This window comes from Histomonas meleagridis, assembly GCF_020186115.1.
Source record: "Histomonas meleagridis strain 2922-C6/04-10x chromosome Unknown contig_13, whole genome shotgun sequence".
In the NCBI taxonomy this organism is placed as follows: domain Eukaryota; phylum Parabasalia; order Tritrichomonadida; family Dientamoebidae; genus Histomonas; species Histomonas meleagridis.
Genome location: NW_027150764.1, coordinates 65,636 through 85,844, shown reverse-complemented (window position 1 = coordinate 85,844; position 20,209 = coordinate 65,636). Strand labels below are relative to the sequence as shown.

At 27.6% G+C, this 20,209-nt stretch overlaps 5 protein-coding genes across 5 annotated transcripts; 2 read left to right on the top strand and 3 right to left on the bottom strand.

The window, feature by feature from the left end:
* Positions 1-8,313: 8,313 nt before the first annotated feature.
* GO595_001297 (uncharacterized protein) lies at positions 8,314-9,614 on the bottom strand (the record flags this gene model as incomplete). The annotated part of the gene is made up of 2 exons (XM_067914079.1): positions 8,314-8,931; positions 9,006-9,614. The coding sequence occupies 2 exons, from the start codon at positions 9,612-9,614 to the stop codon at positions 8,314-8,316; spliced, it is 1,227 nt and encodes a 408-aa protein (XP_067778540.1).
* A 436-nt stretch (positions 9,615-10,050) lies between these two features.
* Positions 10,051-10,716, top strand: GO595_001296 (uncharacterized protein; the record flags this gene model as incomplete). The annotated part of the gene is made up of 1 exon (XM_067914078.1): positions 10,051-10,716. The coding sequence occupies one exon, from the start codon at positions 10,051-10,053 to the stop codon at positions 10,714-10,716; it is 666 nt and encodes a 221-aa protein (XP_067778539.1).
* Positions 10,717-12,786: 2,070 nt separating this feature from the next.
* On the top strand, positions 12,787-13,128 carry GO595_001295 (uncharacterized protein; the record flags this gene model as incomplete). The annotated part of the gene is made up of 1 exon (XM_067914077.1): positions 12,787-13,128. The coding sequence occupies one exon, from the start codon at positions 12,787-12,789 to the stop codon at positions 13,126-13,128; it is 342 nt and encodes a 113-aa protein (XP_067778538.1).
* Positions 13,129-18,376: 5,248 nt separating this feature from the next.
* On the bottom strand, positions 18,377-18,922 carry GO595_001294 (uncharacterized protein; the record flags this gene model as incomplete). The annotated part of the gene is made up of 1 exon (XM_067914076.1): positions 18,377-18,922. One exon carries the CDS (start codon positions 18,920-18,922, stop codon positions 18,377-18,379), a length of 546 nt encoding a protein of 181 aa, XP_067778537.1.
* Positions 18,923-18,970: 48 nt separating this feature from the next.
* On the bottom strand, positions 18,971-19,690 carry GO595_001293 (uncharacterized protein; the record flags this gene model as incomplete). The annotated part of the gene is made up of 1 exon (XM_067914075.1): positions 18,971-19,690. The coding sequence occupies one exon, from the start codon at positions 19,688-19,690 to the stop codon at positions 18,971-18,973; it is 720 nt and encodes a 239-aa protein (XP_067778536.1).
* Between the last annotated feature and the right edge of the window lie 519 nt (positions 19,691-20,209).

Genomic DNA, 20,209 nt, shown 5'->3' with positions numbered 1-20,209 from the left:
AATCCTGCAATATTTTTTCAACAATAATTTTACGTTAAGGATAGCATTGGTAGGAGATTACAAAAATACCCTCGTTTCGAAATTTCGATCTGATTTTGACCATACTTTTTATGGAATTTTGGATTATTTCCTATATAGTAATGTTGCATATTAGATGTGCTTATTTTCTAAACTATTATCCTTTATCATTTTTATTAAAAATTTTGAGAAAAAGTGAAAATATATGAAAAAATCGACTTAGTCGATAATAAATCTAGTGCAACTTTTTATATGTGGTGGCTGTGATCTTTATATATTTATAAATAAAAATATATGATTTGTTATTCAAAAAAATGTGATTGTTTAATAAAAATATTTTTTGCATAAATTGTTATGAATGATTGAAATTTTGGTGAAGTGAAAAAAATGATCTGAAGTGATTTTTTCTTAATTTATTTTTTTATTTTTTCATTCGTATTTTTAAGTGTCTACTTAATTATTTAGATTTATTAAGTTAACTGATATCACTGCTATTGTTTCTTTAATGTTATCATAATATTTCTGGATTCATTTGAGCATATTTTGCTTTGTTTTTGTATCATTTTTGAAAAATGGAATTTGATAGTATTCAGAACGATGATATTCTTTAGAGGATCAAATAATAACTTATGTCCAAATAATTTCCTTGGATCAATTATTATTTCTTCATTAATTGAAGGATATCCAACCATTTTTTCATAACCCAATGGTGGAATTTCGTTAGACAAAATTGGTTTAATGTCTTCGATAGTTACTGTTGGTTGCATTGATGAAAAATGATCTTCTTCATTTTCTGTTTGATCTTTAAGAGCGTCCTCCTTTTCTACATCTGGATGAAATAATGATAATTCATAAAAGAATGGATGTCCAATATTTTGTAAATATGTCAATATATCGTCCCATAAAGTATTCTCATCTATATCAGATGTTTTTTGTGTTCGCCATATGTTTATTTGATTATTGAGTTCATTTATAGTTTCAATGTTTTGTTGATTTCGCCATTGTTTTAATTTATCAATAGCACCATTCATATCGACCCCCAGAACATTGAGATAAGTAGCTATTTCATTATCTATACCCCTTTCTTTATTATCCATTAAAAAAAAATGATTTTAAAAAAAAATTTTTTTATTCAATTTTTATATTTTGATTATTCACGTCGACGATCATTTTTTGATGACCAGTTAATTTTTGATAAACTGAATAAATTTGATATTTAGTATAAGGTAATGGTATTTGTTCAATCATATATCTTAATTGTTGTTTAGAGAAATTAGGAAATATAAATATAGTACTTACATTAGCTTTAACTTCAGCAGGTAAAGATTTCCAAAATTGTACAGCGAAAAATACAGAACATTGAATATGAGCTAATTTAGTAAATAATTGATTAAAATAATTAGTAGGTTTTTATAAATAAAGGACTATTAGCAAAATATTCAAAAAAATATTATAGTATGTAAAGTTAAATTATTAAAATTATTAATATATAATTTTTCAAATAATTCAGATATTTTATTATCTACTATTTTATTTTCCCAATGATTATTTTTAATTTCATTATAAAATTGTTTCCATTTTAATATATCTTTAACTATATCTTCTGCTTGATTTTCAGCTACATATGAAATTGGGATTTTTAATTAAAGGTTTTAATGATTCAAAAGTGGGATCGTTTTCTAATCCATTTTTATTAATATAAATTAATAAATGAGTTCTAGGACTAATATTACTAATTTTAATAATTTCTCTAATTATACATTGAGTTTTCCCACTTCTTTTTCTACCTACTGCTATATTTAAAGAATTATAATGTACATTCACTTCTGGATGAATTTCACTTATTAATTCTTCATTTAATTTAGGTTTATTTTTATATAAACAATAATCAATCATATTATCTATGACATCAATATTAATATCGTTTTCCATAAAATAAAATAATTTTATAAAATCAATTCATTATTATTAATGGAATCTCTTTATACGTGCTTCGCTCAAGAGTTTAAAGATTGTGATTTTACTGCTATAAATATTAAACCTTCGTTTTCTATCGTTAAAAATAAAAATGTAATAACATTAACTGTAACAGTATATAATAAATATCATAATTTATTAAGAAAAACAAATTTATAAATTTATAGATGAAAAATATCATCCTACTATTAAAAATCCTTTACAAAATATAACACCTGAACAATTAGATCAAGCTTATCAAATATCTAAAATGGAATTATTAAATCAAATATTTAATAATGATTTTAACAATTATAATGGTTATGTAAATAAATTGAATGTTTTACATTATGATAATGACTCAGTAATGCCTCAAAATCGAGATGAACAGCTCCAAAATGATTTATAAATAAAAATAATGATATTGATATTTTCTAACGTTCGAAAACTGACACATTTGAATGAATAAATGTACAATGATTTTTTATGTAATTTTTATGGACAGGGGAAAAAAAAAAAAAAAATGGATTGATTTTGATCGTATTTTCCCACTTTTAAATTAACGATAGATTCAATTTTTGCAGTCATGTACTAACTTAGGATATAAATTAATTTTCGAGATCATGGAAAACGATCAGTAAACTATTTAAACAAAAAATATTTGATAGCACAGTCTTTATTCAGTTCAAAAAGTCATTGTGATCAAAACTCTCAGAAAACAACATTATCGCTATTCAATTTTATGATCGTATATTTTTTAAGTCCTAACCCGAAGTACTCAATATTTGAAAGGGTTTTAGTTTCAAAATAATAAAAAATATATCAAAAAGTTTAATTGTATTGAAATATTTAGAATCGCCTCACATATAAAAATGGAATATCCAGTTCAAAGCATCTCTGCGAAAAGAAAAAAAAATGGGGTGGTGTCTTTCCTGGTGCATTGGGGGCACAGGAGAGTTCACTAGAGAACCCCTGGAATGCTTAGTACCGGGAAGTCTTGATCTTCTCTATGACTGGATCAAGACTCATAGTCCGAATTTAAGACCGGAGATTGTTCATACGATGTATGAACAAATTGAGTCAATTTGTGCACTCAAGGAAATGGAGTAAATAAAAAAATACTTCTAATTTTTTTAATCTAAATAAAATTGAGATCTAATTTTAAATAATTTTTATTTAATAACCATCAGGAGTACCATTAGGATAATATTACAATCCATTATGTAAATCTAATGTGAAATAAGTATCACGACAAATGAATAATTGTGGAAGAGGTGGATGATTTCCAGTATCATCAACATTATAATAAGTATCATTAGCTAGTGTATAAATAGGTTGCCCCTTAATTTGTATCGGGATATTTTGTCCATTAGAATCTAAGCCATCAAATACGTAACCACCACGTGAGCGTTCACATTGTATATTAAGCATAAAAGAAGTAGCATCACTTAATGTATTATTATATCTTGTACCATTTGAAGCATTTCTATCCATAGTTAAAGAATCTTCAAATTCTTTAGTACATTGTATACTATCATCTAAATCAGAAGCAACTAATTGATATTGTGAAAAATCTTGCACCTAAAGTAGAAATAGGTTCATCAGGATAATTTTGACCTGCAATAGTTAATTGTACATTATTATAAATAGGATTATCGAAACAAGTATAATCATTAGCATGTTTTGGAAATACAACTGTAATAGTTGTAACATTAAATAAAGGCATATTAATAGTAGATTGTATACCAGATTCAGTAGCAGCTAAAGAAAAATGCATTATAATCTAATTGTTGTGAAGGAATTAATAAACCTCCAGGTTGTTGAAGTATTTGAGCTATTTTATTTAAAGTTTCTTCTTTAACTCCAAATCCAAACATATTAGATTTACATGAAACTACTGTTAAACCTGTATAATATAAAGAAACATTCTCAGATACAGTATCAATAGTATGATTAGTTTCAGTATCACATTTAAATGTAGTAGTAATATTAGCAGAATTACCTATTTGAGTAAAACCATGAGTAAATAAAGGTATATTATTAAATGTAGCATTAATAGAAGAATCTTCTAAAAATTCTTTAACTTCTTTAATTTTACGTGGATCTACTTGACACCAAACTAAACCATTTTGTTTAACATAAAACTTTAATTCAATATCACCAACTAATCTATTTGGATATAAATCAAATGCTTGTAAAGCTAATATATCTTCAAATGGAAGATTCATTTCAAATTCGATATCATGTTTATTTCCATCTGCAATTGTATTTAAATCAACATAAGTACCACAAACAGATTGATAATATTCTGAAACATTTTCATATAAAGAATGTGTATATTTTCTAGTTTTCTTTTCAGCATAGGGTTTAATTGTAGAATAACAATAACCTTCACGACAACATTCATTTTGTTGATAACCCAGTAGAAATATTATTAGACATAATTTGTAATTGATCTAATAATTGATTAGAACTCTTAAAACCTATAAATATTTTAGCTAAATTCTCAGGATCTTGTAAATTACTAGATGAAATAGCTTTTGATAATTGTACAGTTATTCTAATTTTAAAATTAATAAAACCTTCAGTTATTTGTGAAACCATATGATCACCATGAGTAATTCTTAATCTAGTTTCTTGAGATTGATTAAAAGGTGCATTTTGATCATGACAATCTTCAGTTCTTAAAATAAAAGAACGAGTACCATCATTTTTAGCAATTAAATCTTTAAGACGATCAAAATAAGCATTACCTTGATCATCTTGTTCATTTTTAGATTGCGTATTATTATAATACATTAATAAAAATGAAAAATATTTTTCATAATTTTTAAATGGGTTGGGGTTTTTGGAATAAAATTAAAAAAGGTTTGAGCAAATTTCAGTTAAGTAAAGAACAACAAGAAAAATTCAACAAAAATGTGAAAAAATGGTTAGAACATGAAAAGAATTTAGGTAATAAAAATAGAATTCTACCATATAAACCTAATGATAAAATAATATTTAAAGATGTAAAAGAAAAAGTTAGGAATAAGTTAATATTACAGGATTTAATAAAACAATGAATTTATTTTTATTATTATTTATGGCGTGGGGTTTGTGGAACAAATTTAAAAACGGTATAAAGAAAATAGGATCTTTACTTAAAAAAATGAAAGAAGGATTTAAAAAAATTAGTCCACATATTGTGAAAGGTTATGAATTTGCTAAACAACATAAAGAAGACATAAAAAAAATAAAACCTCTTAAAAAGTTACCTGTGGATAAAATATTTGCAACCGGTGATAAAATAATTCCATTATTTAAAAATATAGGAAATGAAGCAAATGACAAGATCCATCCTATATTTTATCAATAAAAAAAAGAATTAATAATTTATTTTTATTATTATTTATGGCTTGGGGTTTTTGGAACAAAATTAAAAATGGATTTAAAAAAGCTGGTGCTTGGATCAGAGATAAAATTATTAAACCAGTTGGAAGATTCATAGGTAATGTTCGGAATAAAGTAGCTAAACCTGTTGTAAATACAGTAGGTAAAATACCTGGAATTGAAAATTTACCTGGTCATGCAGGTGCTATTGCGAAAGGAATTAAAATAGCAGATAAATTCTCACCTGTTATAGATGGTGTAGCAAATGCACTAGTTGGTCAAAAGAAATAATAAAATATTATTTATATATATATATTGTTTTGAATTTTTGAAACTAAACTATGTCAAATCCCAGGCGTCCTTAAAGGACGCCTACGTCCCATTTGTCATAGTTTAGTTTCAAAAATTCATTATATTTTAATAAAATTTTCATTTTTATTAATGTCTGATAGCACGAAGGTGATCAAGACTTATTATGACAATGAGACATCAAATTCAACAACGATAGAAGAAGAATCTGAGTTAATAGATCCATCTATCCAGTATATAAAGTTACCAAAACTAACTATTAGTAATTCAATTTATTTTGAAAAAATTAACAAATTATCCAATTGAAAGACAAAATAGTAGAATATAGTCATCATTTTCTAGTTTTTTATGGAATAAAAAAAAAAAAAAAAAATTAAAATCATTTTTTATTTTTAGACACTCTTGAAAATGATCCTGCTTTAAATCAAAAAGCAGATTGATGAGTTTTTGTCTTTATGTTGACTATTAACGATTACATTATCTAGTAATGTCCGATTAATTTCATCATTATATGACTCATAGATATATGACGCATACCATCGTCCAAATTTACATTTCAATGGAAATAAGTCTATTTCTAAATAATGAACATTTTGATTTATAGGTGGTTTCTTATTTTCAGTAATTGTAATTGATATTAGTATTGGATTGTCAAAGAATTCTATTATTTCTCTTTGAATAAAATAAAATTCGGTAGAATAACTATGTTTTATTATCATCTTAATTGGATTGATAATAAAATTGTTGTAATTTCGCATTTTATTATATTTAGGATCAAAGAATATTGCAACATCAATAGCAGAAAGATCCTTATTTTTGATATTGTCCGCAATTTGAGCAAAGGAATAAATATGTGCAATCATGAAGAAAAAATGAAGTGATAATTTATAACAGTTATTTACTATTCAAAATAAAGTTTGCCATGCGACCAAAATAACCGTCGCTTTTGTCTACTAAGCTCGTGGCAAAGATAAATTGTATAGGATGAATGTTCGATTAAACATAACCGGAAACAATTCGTGTTGGTTATACGAGGTTTTTGATATATTTATAAAAGTGGCGCTAGAGGTGCTATCGTTCCTCTCAAAAAGTTTCGCGTTCTCTCAAAATTTAATGTGCATTCAAATTTTCAGACGAATTGTATGGCTCACAAAAATCATTTTGATTTTCGTAGCGTGCGGAGCGAGCACACTCGGGGAATTGGAGGAATCTGAGGCGACCGGAGGGGTCCGAAGACCCCGGAAATTTTACCAGTGAAAACTTAAGGTCGGGACTGATCACGAGGACCCTAGGGGGACTGCCGGAGGCAGTCCCCCTAGGGTCCTCGTGATCAGTCCCGACCGCATTATATACCTATCAATAACAATTAATTCCCGATATTAAAGTACTTTCGTACACTCTCTCTTCAAACCTAATATAGCCTTGAATATGTTTTGTTCCAGTGCTTGGCGCGAACTCTAAGCCTGCTATCAAATAACTTACCCTTGAGAATGTTTGTAAGTATCTCTTCAACTGTCTGGGTTATTCCAAGTGAATACCCATCTTCTTGCTCTTTGATTAATTGCATTAGATCTTCTTGGTGTTTCTACTGTCAATCTTGTATTTGTTTTCTTAATTCCACGCTTTGCTCCCATAAATTTCAAATGATTTTAGAAATGATCAGTCACAGCATTCAATATTTTCTTATGATGATTATATCCATACATTTTAAAAGTTTCGGTCCAGATCTATCTATATCTGATAGAATTCTATCGAATAATATCATCGTAAATGAAGTATTCAATGCATTGTTGTAATTGTAAAAGTTTTTAATCAATTAAGGAAAAAGCAAGTTCCATCTTGTCACTAATGTGGGAATATCATTTTTATTTTTTAGTCAAATGAGTTATTACATAAATTCATTATTAGATCAGTTGATATTGTATCTAACGCTAATATTAGAATTTTGAACATACCCATTTTCATTTCTTATACATCCGAATTGATGTTCGAGAAGATTTGACGTAAATCTATTTAAGCTTTTTTTGGCATTCATATCTTTTAAAAGATAAGTAATGTAACAAATGAATGAATTGTATTACAACAATAAATACATAATATATAAACATTAAATAAAAATTGATTTCGAATAGCGAAATTCTTTCGCTTATATTTATATTGTCATTGGATATTGCTTCTATAAATAAAGACCATGGTAAGAAATATAATAATGCTGAAACATTATGTTTCTCATATATCATTAATGAATTGTTTTATCAATAGAAAATAGAGAAATGGGTAGAATATCGTGCATTTTTGTGATTTTATAGTAATTAATTAAAATCGGTAATAAATTTAAATCTTCCCGCATTCTGAAAATGTTGATAATTGGTACGTCTATAAGTAAACGATATCTCGAACGTTTAAGTATATGAAGGGGATCACTAATATATCGAAAAAAAACTCTTTTTGCAATTTCAACAATTGAAGCTGTGTAATGCTCAGCAACACATTCATATTGACCAAAGAACGAATCATAATAAGAATCATAGAAATTATCACCATCAAAGGCGAATCCAAGAACAAATATTTAATAATTTTTTAATTTATTACGGAATGTTTCGAGTGTTTCACATTGAATATTTGTTGCTTTCCCCTGGGGTGAAAGAGAAAAATAAATTATTGAGCACGAATAATCTGGATATAGGTTAAATGTAATATACGAAGGCATAATTTTCTATTCGATTCCAATTTATCATTATAGAATTTATCCATTGTTGTGCATTTTCGCAGTAAAGGCTCAACCACCTTTAGGTTTGGGTGTCTCTTGGCAAACACGATCTCATCGGGAGCTCTGGTTCTTGGTACACCTAGTTCATTGTCCTCCCTGGGACGTGGTGCCATTATGGCTAGCGGCTTTAAAACGGGGTCATTTAGAAAGATTTCCTCAGTATCTGGATGAATGTCCTCTAAGTACTCCTTCTTAGGAGGATATTTATCCTCTTCTTTGTTGTTATTCTTATTAAGATAAACACTATCATAAAGTGGCTTAGGGACAACTGCAGGAAACCTTTCTATTTGACGCTCGCGAGAGTAGGGCTGGGTAATGAACCTATGTGCCACTGGACATTCGAACCTTAGTTCGTCCATTCTCGAGTAAACATTTTCTCGAGAATCATGGCTTAGATTATTCCAGCGTCTTTCGATGACTACCCTTAGGGCATGCTGTTCAGCACGGTTACTACGCGGAGTAGTATCAATGCCCTTAAGGAAGTACACCAATTCGTCTTCTTTCCGCTGAATTTCCAGATACTTTTGTCTCATACCCAGAAGAGAGGACATATTGATATGAAAGTACCTCTGGAACTGACGCTCAATAACAAGTGACCGGCTTCAGCGGCTCTCAGTGCAGGAGCCAAACGCGAAGAAGGTGGATAATACTCCTCAGAACTGCCATCTTTGAGCATAGCTATAAAGAAGGCTACCGCGTTTTTACAATAACTAAGGTGTTTTGTTGGTTCCCAATCGTTCAAGGGTGTTAATCGACCCTTCACCCTCTTCCAACAAACACACCAAAGTGCATTGTTGACTCCTTCTGAGTCTTTTTCCACCTTGAAGTGTACTATTGATTCAACTTCATAGTCCCCATTCATCTCTTGCGAGAATGCTTGACTAGAAGAATCATCGTTACCCTCATCAAAATAATAAGGGAACTCATACTTCCAGTTTTTGGGTCTAGGAGGTTCCTCAGACTCAGACTGAGAAGAAGACTCACTATCAAGCTCAGATTCCGAAGTATCCGACATATACCTCAAAGAATTCCTCATAGCTCTGGGCGCGCCTAGGCTAGTGTTAGATTCGCGCCCATGCGAGTTAGCCAAATCCTGCATTGTTTGCAGTGAAGTGATTTCAATACTTAAGAAATTTAATATAATCTTACGTGGCCCTACTGTGAGAGATATAAAATATAAACCATTCATTTTCAAAGTAACGCTAAAAAACCGTTAAGCATTTGATGTTGAAAACAATTGCAGATGGAAATAAACATGATATCGAATTTGAAATGAATCTTCCATTTGAAGATATATTAGCTTTACAAGCATTCGATTTATATCCAAATAGATTAGTCGGTGATATTGAATTAAAGTTTTATGTTAAACAAAATGGTTTAGTTTGGTGTCAAGTAGATCCACGTAAAATTAAAGAAGTTAAAGAATTTTTAGAAGATTCTTCTATTAATGCTACATTTAATAATATACCTTTATTTACTCATGGTTTTTACTCAAATAGGTAATTCTGCTAATATTACTACTACATTTAAAATGTGATACTGAAACTAATCATACTATTGATACTGTATCTGAGAATGTTTCTTTATATTATACAGGTTTAACAGTAGTTTCATGTAAATCTAATATGTTTGGATTTGGAGTTAAAGAAGAAACTTTAAATAAAATAGCTCAAATACTTCAACAACCTGGAGGTTTATTAATTCCTTCACAACAATTAGATTATAATGCTTTTGCTTTAGCTGCTACTGAATCTGGTATTCAATCTACTATTAATATGCCTTTATTTAATGTTACAACTATTACAGTTGTATTTCCAAAACATGCTAATGATTATACTTGTTTCGATAATCCTATTTATAATAATGTACAATTAACTATTGCAGGTCAAAATTATCCTGATGAACCTATTTCTACTTTAGGTGCAAGATTTTTACAATATCAATTAGTTGCTTCTGATTTAGATGATAGTATACAATGTACTAAAGAATTTGAAGATTCTTTAACTATGGATAGAAATGCTTCAAATGGTACAAGATATAATAATACATTAAGTGATGCTACTTCTTTTATGCTTAATATACAATGTGAACGCTCACGTGGTGGTTACGTATTTGATGGCTTAGATTCTAATGGACAAAATATCCCGATACAAATTAAGGGGCAACCTATTTATACACTAGCTAATGATACTTATTATAATGTTGATGATACTGGAAATCATCCACCTCTTCCACAATTATTCATTTGTCGTGATACTTATTTCACATTAGATTTACATAATGGATTGTAATATTATCCTAATGGTACTCCTGATGGTTATTAAATAAAAATTATTTAAAATTAGATCTCAATTTTATTTAGATTAAAAAAATTAGAAGTATTTTTTTATTTACTCCATTTCCTTGAGTGCACAAATTGACTCAATTTGTTCATACATCGTATGAACAATCTCCGGTCTTAAATTCGGACTATGAGTCTTGATCCAGTCATAGAGAAGATCAAGACTTCCCGGTACTAAGCATTCCAGGGGTTCTCTAGTGAACTCTCTTGTGCCCCAATGCACCAGGAAAGACACCACCCCATTTTTAATGCGTGGCGCAGAGATGCTTTGAACTGGATATTCCATTTTTATATGTGAGGCGATTCTAAATATTTCAATACAATTAAACTTTTTGATATATTTTTTTATTATTTTGAAACTAAAACCCTTTCAAATATTGAGTACTTCGGTTGGGACTTAAAAAAATATACGAGCATAAAATTGAATAGCGATAATGTTGTTTTCTGAGAGTTTTGATCACAATGACTTTTTTGAACTGAATAAAGACTGTGCTATCAAATATTTTTTTGTTTAAATAGTTTACTGATCGTTTTCCATGATCTCGAAAATTAATTTATATCCTAAGTTAGTACATGACTGCAAAAATTGAATCTATCGTTAATTTAAAAGTGGGAAAATACGATCAAAATCAATCCATTTTTTTAACAATGATCCCCTGTCCATAAAAATTACATAAAAAATCATTGTACATTTATTCATTCAAATGTGTCAGTTTTCGAACGTTAGAAAATATCAATATCATTATTTTTTATTTATAAATCATTTTGGAGCTGTTCATCTCGATTTTGAGGCATTACTGAGTCATTATCATAATGTAAAACATTCAATTTATTTACATAACCATTATAATTGTTAAAATCATTATTAAATATTTGATTTAATAATTCCATTTTAGATATTTGATAAGCTTGATCTAATTGTTCAGGTGTTATATTTTTGTAAAGGATTTTTAATAGTAGGATGATATTTTTCATCTATAAATTTATAAATTTGTTTTTTTAATAAATTATGATATTTATTATATACTGTTACAGTTAATGTTATTACATTTTTATTTTTAACGATAGAAAACGAAGGTTTAATATTTATAGCAGTAAAATCACAATCTTTAAACTCTTGAGCGAAGCACGTATAAAGAGATTCCATTAATAATAATGAATTGATTTTATAAAATTATTTTATTTTATGGAAAACGATATTAATATTGATGTCATAGATAATATGATTGATTATTGTTTATATAAAAATAAACCTAAATTAAATGAAGAATTAATAAGTGAAATTCATCCAGAAGTGAATGTACATTATAATTCTTTAAATATAGCAGTAGGTAGAAAAAGAAGTGGGAGTACTCAATTTATAATTAGAGAAATTATTAAAATTAGTAATATTAGTCCTAGAACTCATTTATTAATTTATATTAATAAAAATGGATTAGAAAACGATCCCCACTTTTGAATCATTAAAACCTTTAATTAAAATGCCAATTTTATATGTAGCAGAAAATTAAGAAGAAGGTATAGTTAAAGATATATTAAAATGGAAACAATTTTATAATGAAATTAAAAAATAATCGTTGAGAAAATAAAATAGTAGATAATAAAAGATCTGAATTATTTGAAAAATGATATATTAATAATTTTAATAATTTAACTTTACATACTATAAGATTTTGTGAAGATTGTGCTAATAGTCCTTTATTTATAAAAACCTACTAATTATTTTAATCAATTATTTACTAAATTAGCTCATATTCAATGTTCTGTATTTTTTCGCTGTACAATTTTGGAAATCTTTACCTGCTGAAGTTAAAGCTAATGTAAGTACTATATTTATATTTCCTAATTTCTCTAAACAACAATTAAGATATATGATTGAACAAATACCATTACCTTATACTAAATATCAAATTTATTCAGTTTATCAAAAATTAACTGGTCATCAAAAAATGATCGTCGACGTGAATAATCAAAATATAAAAATTGAATAAAAAATTTTTTTTTAAAATCATTTTTTTTAATGCAACAAGATGTGATATATGCAAATCGTAGACCACGAGGACCTGATGGTTCACGTTTATTTCCATCACGGGTCAAATCAGAACCTCAAAAAAAATATATTACACCAGGTGATGCTCAATATGTTTTTGATGATGATTTAAGTCATTATCAATATACTGGATCTGATAGAACATTAATTGATGAGAATATGAAAGCTTTAGCACATCTTATTATTGATTTAAAGAAAGATGTTAGAAAAGTTAGAGATGCACAAACATATGGAGGTGCTATGGAATATGTTAACAAACATAATAAGTATAAAGATTCAAAATATCATTGGTTGGTTAATACTGATAATTAAAATATAGTCATAAAAATGTCAAATTCACAGCTCGAAAAAATAGAAAATATAGTTAGAGCGTTAATGAATATAAGCAGTATTGTTTATTGTGATTACTCAAAAACATCTGATACTATGTCAAATGGTATATGAACATTACAGATACACCGTGTATATAAAAGTCTCGTTTTAACTCACTGAAGAAATCATATTATAATATCACCGTTAGACAGTAGTATCAAAAATTAAAAGTATATTGATGATAATATTAAAGTTGATAATATACTCACCGGAGAGAATATTATAAAATATGCATATATAATTGAAATGTTCGGTTATATTAATAAAGTTTTAAACATATATAAACAATTTTTTATAATTTTACAGGATAATAATAATGTTACCATTAGCGACCTCGTTATTGATACCATTAGTGGTTATTCTATCGATGATTTTTCATTAAAAGATCATACATGAAATAATTAATGATGATTTAGCTATTAATTCAAGTTTGGTGGCGAATACTATTAACTAATATAATATAATATAATATTTCGAACAATATTGGCGGAGGTTCTAATTCTACAATAAAAATTCCGGCAATAGCAACAATTAAATCTGATGGACTCATGGAAGTTGGTGAGTATATAGATATGCATTATAGAAATGATTATAATAAGGATAATACTTGGAGGATTAAAGCTATAACCGATACATTAAGTTTTCGAGCGCTAAGAGGATGTACAATAAGTTTAAATAATAATGGTAATATAAAAGTAAAAAGTATTAATGATATTCTCACTAGTCATATATCATGACGATAGATATTATTTATTATGGTATAATTAATAATGATGGAGAAATAATGATAGAATACTATCAAATGAAGACGGTGAATCCACGTATAAATAAAGTTTTGTTGATGCAGCATATATTATAGGCTAAATTGTAAGTCAAATCAAAAATTTCGGTTGGGCAGTATTTTTATATAATAGTTTTGAGAAAAATGTTATGAAGTCAAAAGGTTATATACCTTTACAGTATTAATTGAAGAACAAATTCCCGGGAAATACTAATGCCATGGAATCAATGTATAGTATCATTACTCTTTCACTAATCTCTAAAGCTAATGTTCATTTATTTGAGCCAAAAAAAAAAAAATTCGAAATTTAGGTTCAGATAATACACCGAAAATAAAGCTCATTAGAAATTGAGCGTCAATATTGCAAGAAACATTTTAAAAAATGTTGAGGAAAAATTTTTTAGTACTTGGAGTTCATTTCAGATGCCATATAATTTCGAAAAATATAATAAGCAAGATGATATAGCTGATGCAATAAATCAAGGAATGATTTTTGCTATACAAAATGATCATATATTTTTTATACTAAGAAGCTGTATAAATAATTAATTTCGTAAAAAAATCAAATCTAGTTCTAAAAAAAATCATTTTTTTAATTCTTAATAAAATGCCAAAAATATTGAGCAAAAAAAAAGTTAGAAGTTAATATGAAAATTACGGATCCATTTTCCAGAAAAATTTTGTTCATTTAAATACTTCAACACCGCTTGAAGTTTATGACGAACAATATCGAAATTATAGAAGATTATATGTCAATCGATAAAAATATAGAATATTCAGAAAAAGATCTGAATATATTCCTGAGGAAATTAATAATCTAATGAATTCATCATTAAATGATAATGAACCAGAAAATAAAGATGCATATGAACGTTTCAGTAATAAAATGGATGAATGGATCGTATTGTTATCATTTAAGTAATCATTTGATTAATATTTGTGAAAAAAGTAATGATCCAATTAAAAAAATTGATGGAGTCAGTTTAAGTATAATAATTATGGTGTAAAGTCATATTTAATAAGTAATTTTATCATTAATTAATTCGCAATGGATTAACTATGTCGTAAAGTGATTCTCTCATTAATATATTTTTATAATGTAATTATATTGTACGATTATTTATCCATTAATATATTTGTATAAAAATCAAGGGTTCCTGGTTTCTCCTAGTATTTCCAGGACACTTCACATCTTTATATATAAGATTTCAACCACGCACAACGCAAAAACGCATTAATAACGATTGCATTATGCTATTTACTCTTTCTATCGATTATACCGATTCATATATGAATTAATAGATCTTATTAATTACGTTAATAAAATTAAGACTTTCAGAAAAGTCAGATGTTTCATAAAAATCACATTTTTTATCACTACACCAAATTGTTATTATAATCTATATGTGATGAAAATATATTTTACATGTAATTAAAATAGTTGTTATATAAAATTTCAATAAATTCAATATGTAAAATTAATTGTATAAACTTTATAGCAATTACACTCCCACCTATCCATTTTTTTGATCTGGCAGTCTTGGATCGGATTTAAGGCAGCTGTATATGCTGCATCTTATCTTATAGGGTCTGTTGAGTATTTTTTCAGGTGTTCAGATGGAACAACTTGCTGCAATTTTTTTTTAAAAATGATCTGAATGTTTCAGCAGCCATTGTAAACATTTTGCGATTTGAAAAATTTATAATATTTAAGATGTGAAGAGGTAACCACTTGAAAGGAGAATATTTTTTTATGGTTAATAGATGTATATAGATTCAGCTTCACCATATTGATCTGTTATTATTGATTTTTTTATTGTTATCACAAGTCGACCGTTTAAATCGATATTAACGTCCTCTTTATTCAAATTAATGCACTCTGAAACTCTTATTAATAAATTATGCACATTCCTTGAATTTGATTGGTATAGTTTGTGATAAAATCAGGAATATGATCAAGTATTTCTGGTGTAATTGGAAGTTCCTCATTAAGACATTTTTTCCCTTGCATTACTCTCTGAGATCCATGAACATTATAAATAAAATCTTGATTATGTGTAATGTTTGGAAGATTGCTTATTATTATTCTTAATAAATATGAAAATGCAGCAATGAATTGCCGAATGTAATCATATGTTGTACTAGAATGTGTTGAACGATGAAATTCGATAAATGCCCGTATTTTAGCTTCTGTGCATACTGATAATATATTATATATGATTATGCGTGCATATTATGTTTTGACATCTAATATTTTATCTATATGAAATATATGTAATAATTAAACCATTATGATTTCCATCTATTGACATTTTCTAATATCATTCAAATAATTTTTGACGAAGAATATAAATCATATACAAATTGAATAAGAATTTTCTCTGAATTTCTCTCTCCTTTCAATTTTTCCAATATTACACGAAAAGTCGTAAATAATTGTGAGACTTTCCACTTTTTGAATAACCTCTTATCAAAAAGTCGTGAAAAGTTGAATAGTACCGAACATTGGAGTTGAAACTTGATTTTCCTTCATTATAGTTACTTTCAATATCTGAATAATCTGAAATAGAAATGGTGAAATAATTATTTAAGTTTAAAGCTGTAGGAATATGATTATAAATAATTTCAAAATCAGGAATATCAATATTAATGACTTTTTTAATTGGATTAAAACGGATCTCGTTTTCTACGATATTAACAATCTGAGTTTTTGATGTTTTATTTACATCAACTTTAAGTTGTTCAATTAACGCAGTTTCTGTTTAATTTCTGAATAAACTTTCGTAGAAAGAGATTCAACAATAGCTTTAGAGGTGTTATTAATAGCTTCTGGTATTATATGTAAAGATTCTACATCAGGGTTAATAATTTTGCATCTCATCATTGATTAATAATAATTTTATTATTTACACTTGAAATGAATCAACATTTGGATTAATAATCCGATTGTTCATGAACAGGTTTGACTCTTAAAGAATCAATATTTGGGTTTATTTAAACATTATTATACACAGGGTTTGCTATCACAGAATCTATTATTGTATCATCTTGAACATCGTTGTGTTTCGGAATAATACTTAAAGAATCAATGTTAGTAGTAATAATTTTCTCATTTAATTTTGGTTCTGCAGGTAATGAGTCTCATTTACTTTTTCCTTGAATCTTAGATATAGAAATTATCCGAGATTCTTGTTCATCATTTTTTGTTGTCCATTTTTTAGCAACTTTTATTAATGTTAAATCAATGATGATCATTATAAAACTTTGTTTATTAATGTTTAATGAAAGAAATGATTATAAATCATTGTTCATTAATGTTTAATTAATGATAATCATTATTATTCATTGTTTATTATTGCTGAATAAAGAAATCATTATTATTTATTGTTTATTGATGATTAATAATACAAATCAATAAACTTCATTGTTTGTTAATGCTTCATAGAGTAAATCAATATTATTCATATTTTATTGATGTTTAATAAAACAAATCATTAATATTCTACGTTTATTATCGTTTAATAAAACAAATCATTATAATTCATTATTTATCAATGATTGTAAATAATGTTATTCATAAATTATTGTAATTTAATGCTTATTAAAAAATATATTTTGTAGCTCATTGTTTGTCAATGCTTAATGTATATAATTATTCTTATTTATTGATTATTCATTTAAATTATTTTGTTATACAATGTCATTTTTTATTTGTTCAAAATTTATTGTGGCAAAAATGTAAAGTATTTAAATTAAAATTGAATGAAATTATTTCTTCACAATTTTAACTTTTTGAACATGAATTCAATTATGCATAATAAATATCAAAAACATTTGCTAATAACACAATATACATTTTGTATTTTGGCAAAAAAAGAATACAGTAATACGTTTTAACATATGGAGAATTCGATTATACTATTTATTTTAGAATATTTTATGATTATTTTCAAAATCGTTTTTGTCCACGAATACTCATTATTATTTAAATCTATACTATTCATTAATAGTATATTGATATAGTTCTTACTATTGTTATGATTATTTTATTTTGTCGAGCTTTATTTTTTCGAAATTTTTTTTATCCGAAATTTTGGAAAATCGAGACGGTTATTTTACATCGAATTCAAAAAGTCGAAAATTGTGGGAATAACCGTCCAAAAGTGGGTATGTTTTGGATATGCTACCCAGACTCTCACTTGAACATTAGGTTCAGATATTAGATTTGAACTTAAAGTGTTTGGAATAGGAATTTCCTTTGTGATTGAAATTTAATGTATTAGAAGTCTTTGATTCATAATTTACATTACCATGATTAATAATTAATCGATCAGTAAGAATATTAGTATTTACCCATAATTGTTATTATTAATCAGCATTTTGTTGATATAAATCTTTTGTCTAAGATTATTTACAGCTATATAACCTTAAATCAAGGAAACCTCGTTCAATTTCTTCTATTGTCGGATAAATCTTAGGAGCATATTCATGTATAACTAAAGTTCCTGACTCTATTGTAGCTTGCCCTCTATATATAATAAGTCCTTGAGCGTCCCCACAATTGATTGGTAAAAGATGCATTATATCTGGATCTGATGAGATTATTACCCATTCTGGTGGCGATGGTAAATTCTCTCCTTCTGGTGTATATGGGTGTGGATTGTAATGAATATCTTTAATTAATAGTTTCTCGTGGGGAAATGGTTCGTTCCTCGAAAATTTAATCTCGTATTCTTGTTGTGGTACTATTTCGTTCGGAATTACTGGTGATTCTTCGACAACCGTTTCTCGTATCGTCGCTGGCCCTCTCGGAACGTTCGGTAAAAATTTATGTGCATCTGATCGAGGGTCAGTTTTACAAATCCGGCCGATACTTATACCATTGTGATCCTCTCCTTGAGGAGAATGCAATACTCGAGTTTGAGGAGGTAAAAAATTTGCAAAAAAATTCATTCTCGTCCCATGTGGGTCGTTTACTCAAGCATATTAAAAGTAAGTGATTTAAAAAGTTGGGGTTTGGGTTAAGGTGTTATCATTGTTCTCATCATCATCTTCACCCCCAGAGGATGATGATGTAGAACACGACATCTCCTGTCCCGTTGTTGCATCTTCTGTATCCGTTGTTGACTCCACGGGTAAATCTTGAATATCCTCCATTTCAGCTTGTTCATTAGGGTTGACGAGGTACTCTTCTGTCTCTTCATATTCCTCGTACTTTTCCGATGATGACGTTGATGGAGTTGATGACGCCGACCTGTCTTCTTCAGAACTATTGTTTCTTCTGTTCTCTTCACTAAAAATATTCATTAGGATCTTTCTAGAGTACTTTAGTGTAGCGATTACCATTCTTTTAGCAAATCTCTTAAAGTTTTCCTTTGTTTCTGCTATGATCCTTAATTCTTTAAGAGATTCTGAGTACCATGCACCAAGTGAAGAAATCACTATGACAATAAGTTTGGCATCTTTGCCAGATTGATTCTTGATATCTACTAAAAGCTCCGCATATTTTTCTTTCTTCTCGTTGTACCTTACCTCTAACGACAATTCATTTTCTTCACTTACATCGCCATAGGGGACAGTAACTTCGATAAGATAATATAAATCATCTGTTTCATACCAAATATCAGGTCTTTTAGTATCGTTTTCACCGGTTATTCTGTTACCATCAATTAGAAGTACACTATCAAGATGGATTAATCTGTTACTTCTTGATATTAGCATTTCTACTAATTCACGGACTATTGCATCATATCTAGGTTTAAATTTGTTCAATAAATGTATGCAATCGTTTAATCAATGTCTTAATGAGTCTGGTCTTTGACAATATCTACAATTTCCAACATTTTCTAGGTCATTACTATTTAATCTTGCATATTGTCCTGTGTAGAAGCTATTGGTTCTTGCTTCTACCGCAAATTTGATGATCTCATCATTTAATAAGCAAGAATATTAAGGAATAAAGTGATTGGATATTTTGCTATCTTTTAGTGTCTTGAATGTATGACCTCTTAATCCAGAAGATATTAATTTATTGTAGTGTTTCTCATTAAAGTGAATATTCATTATTTCCAGGAAATTATTTTCATCAGTATTTGTTATAATATCATTTAATGCTATACTAATTGGTTCTTCTTCGGTGTTGTTCAGTTTCAAATAAATATTCCTTTTACATAGTATAGAAATTACACGGCTAAAAATGTTTGACGTTCCGTACGAATTTCTTCTGTAATTAGGATTATT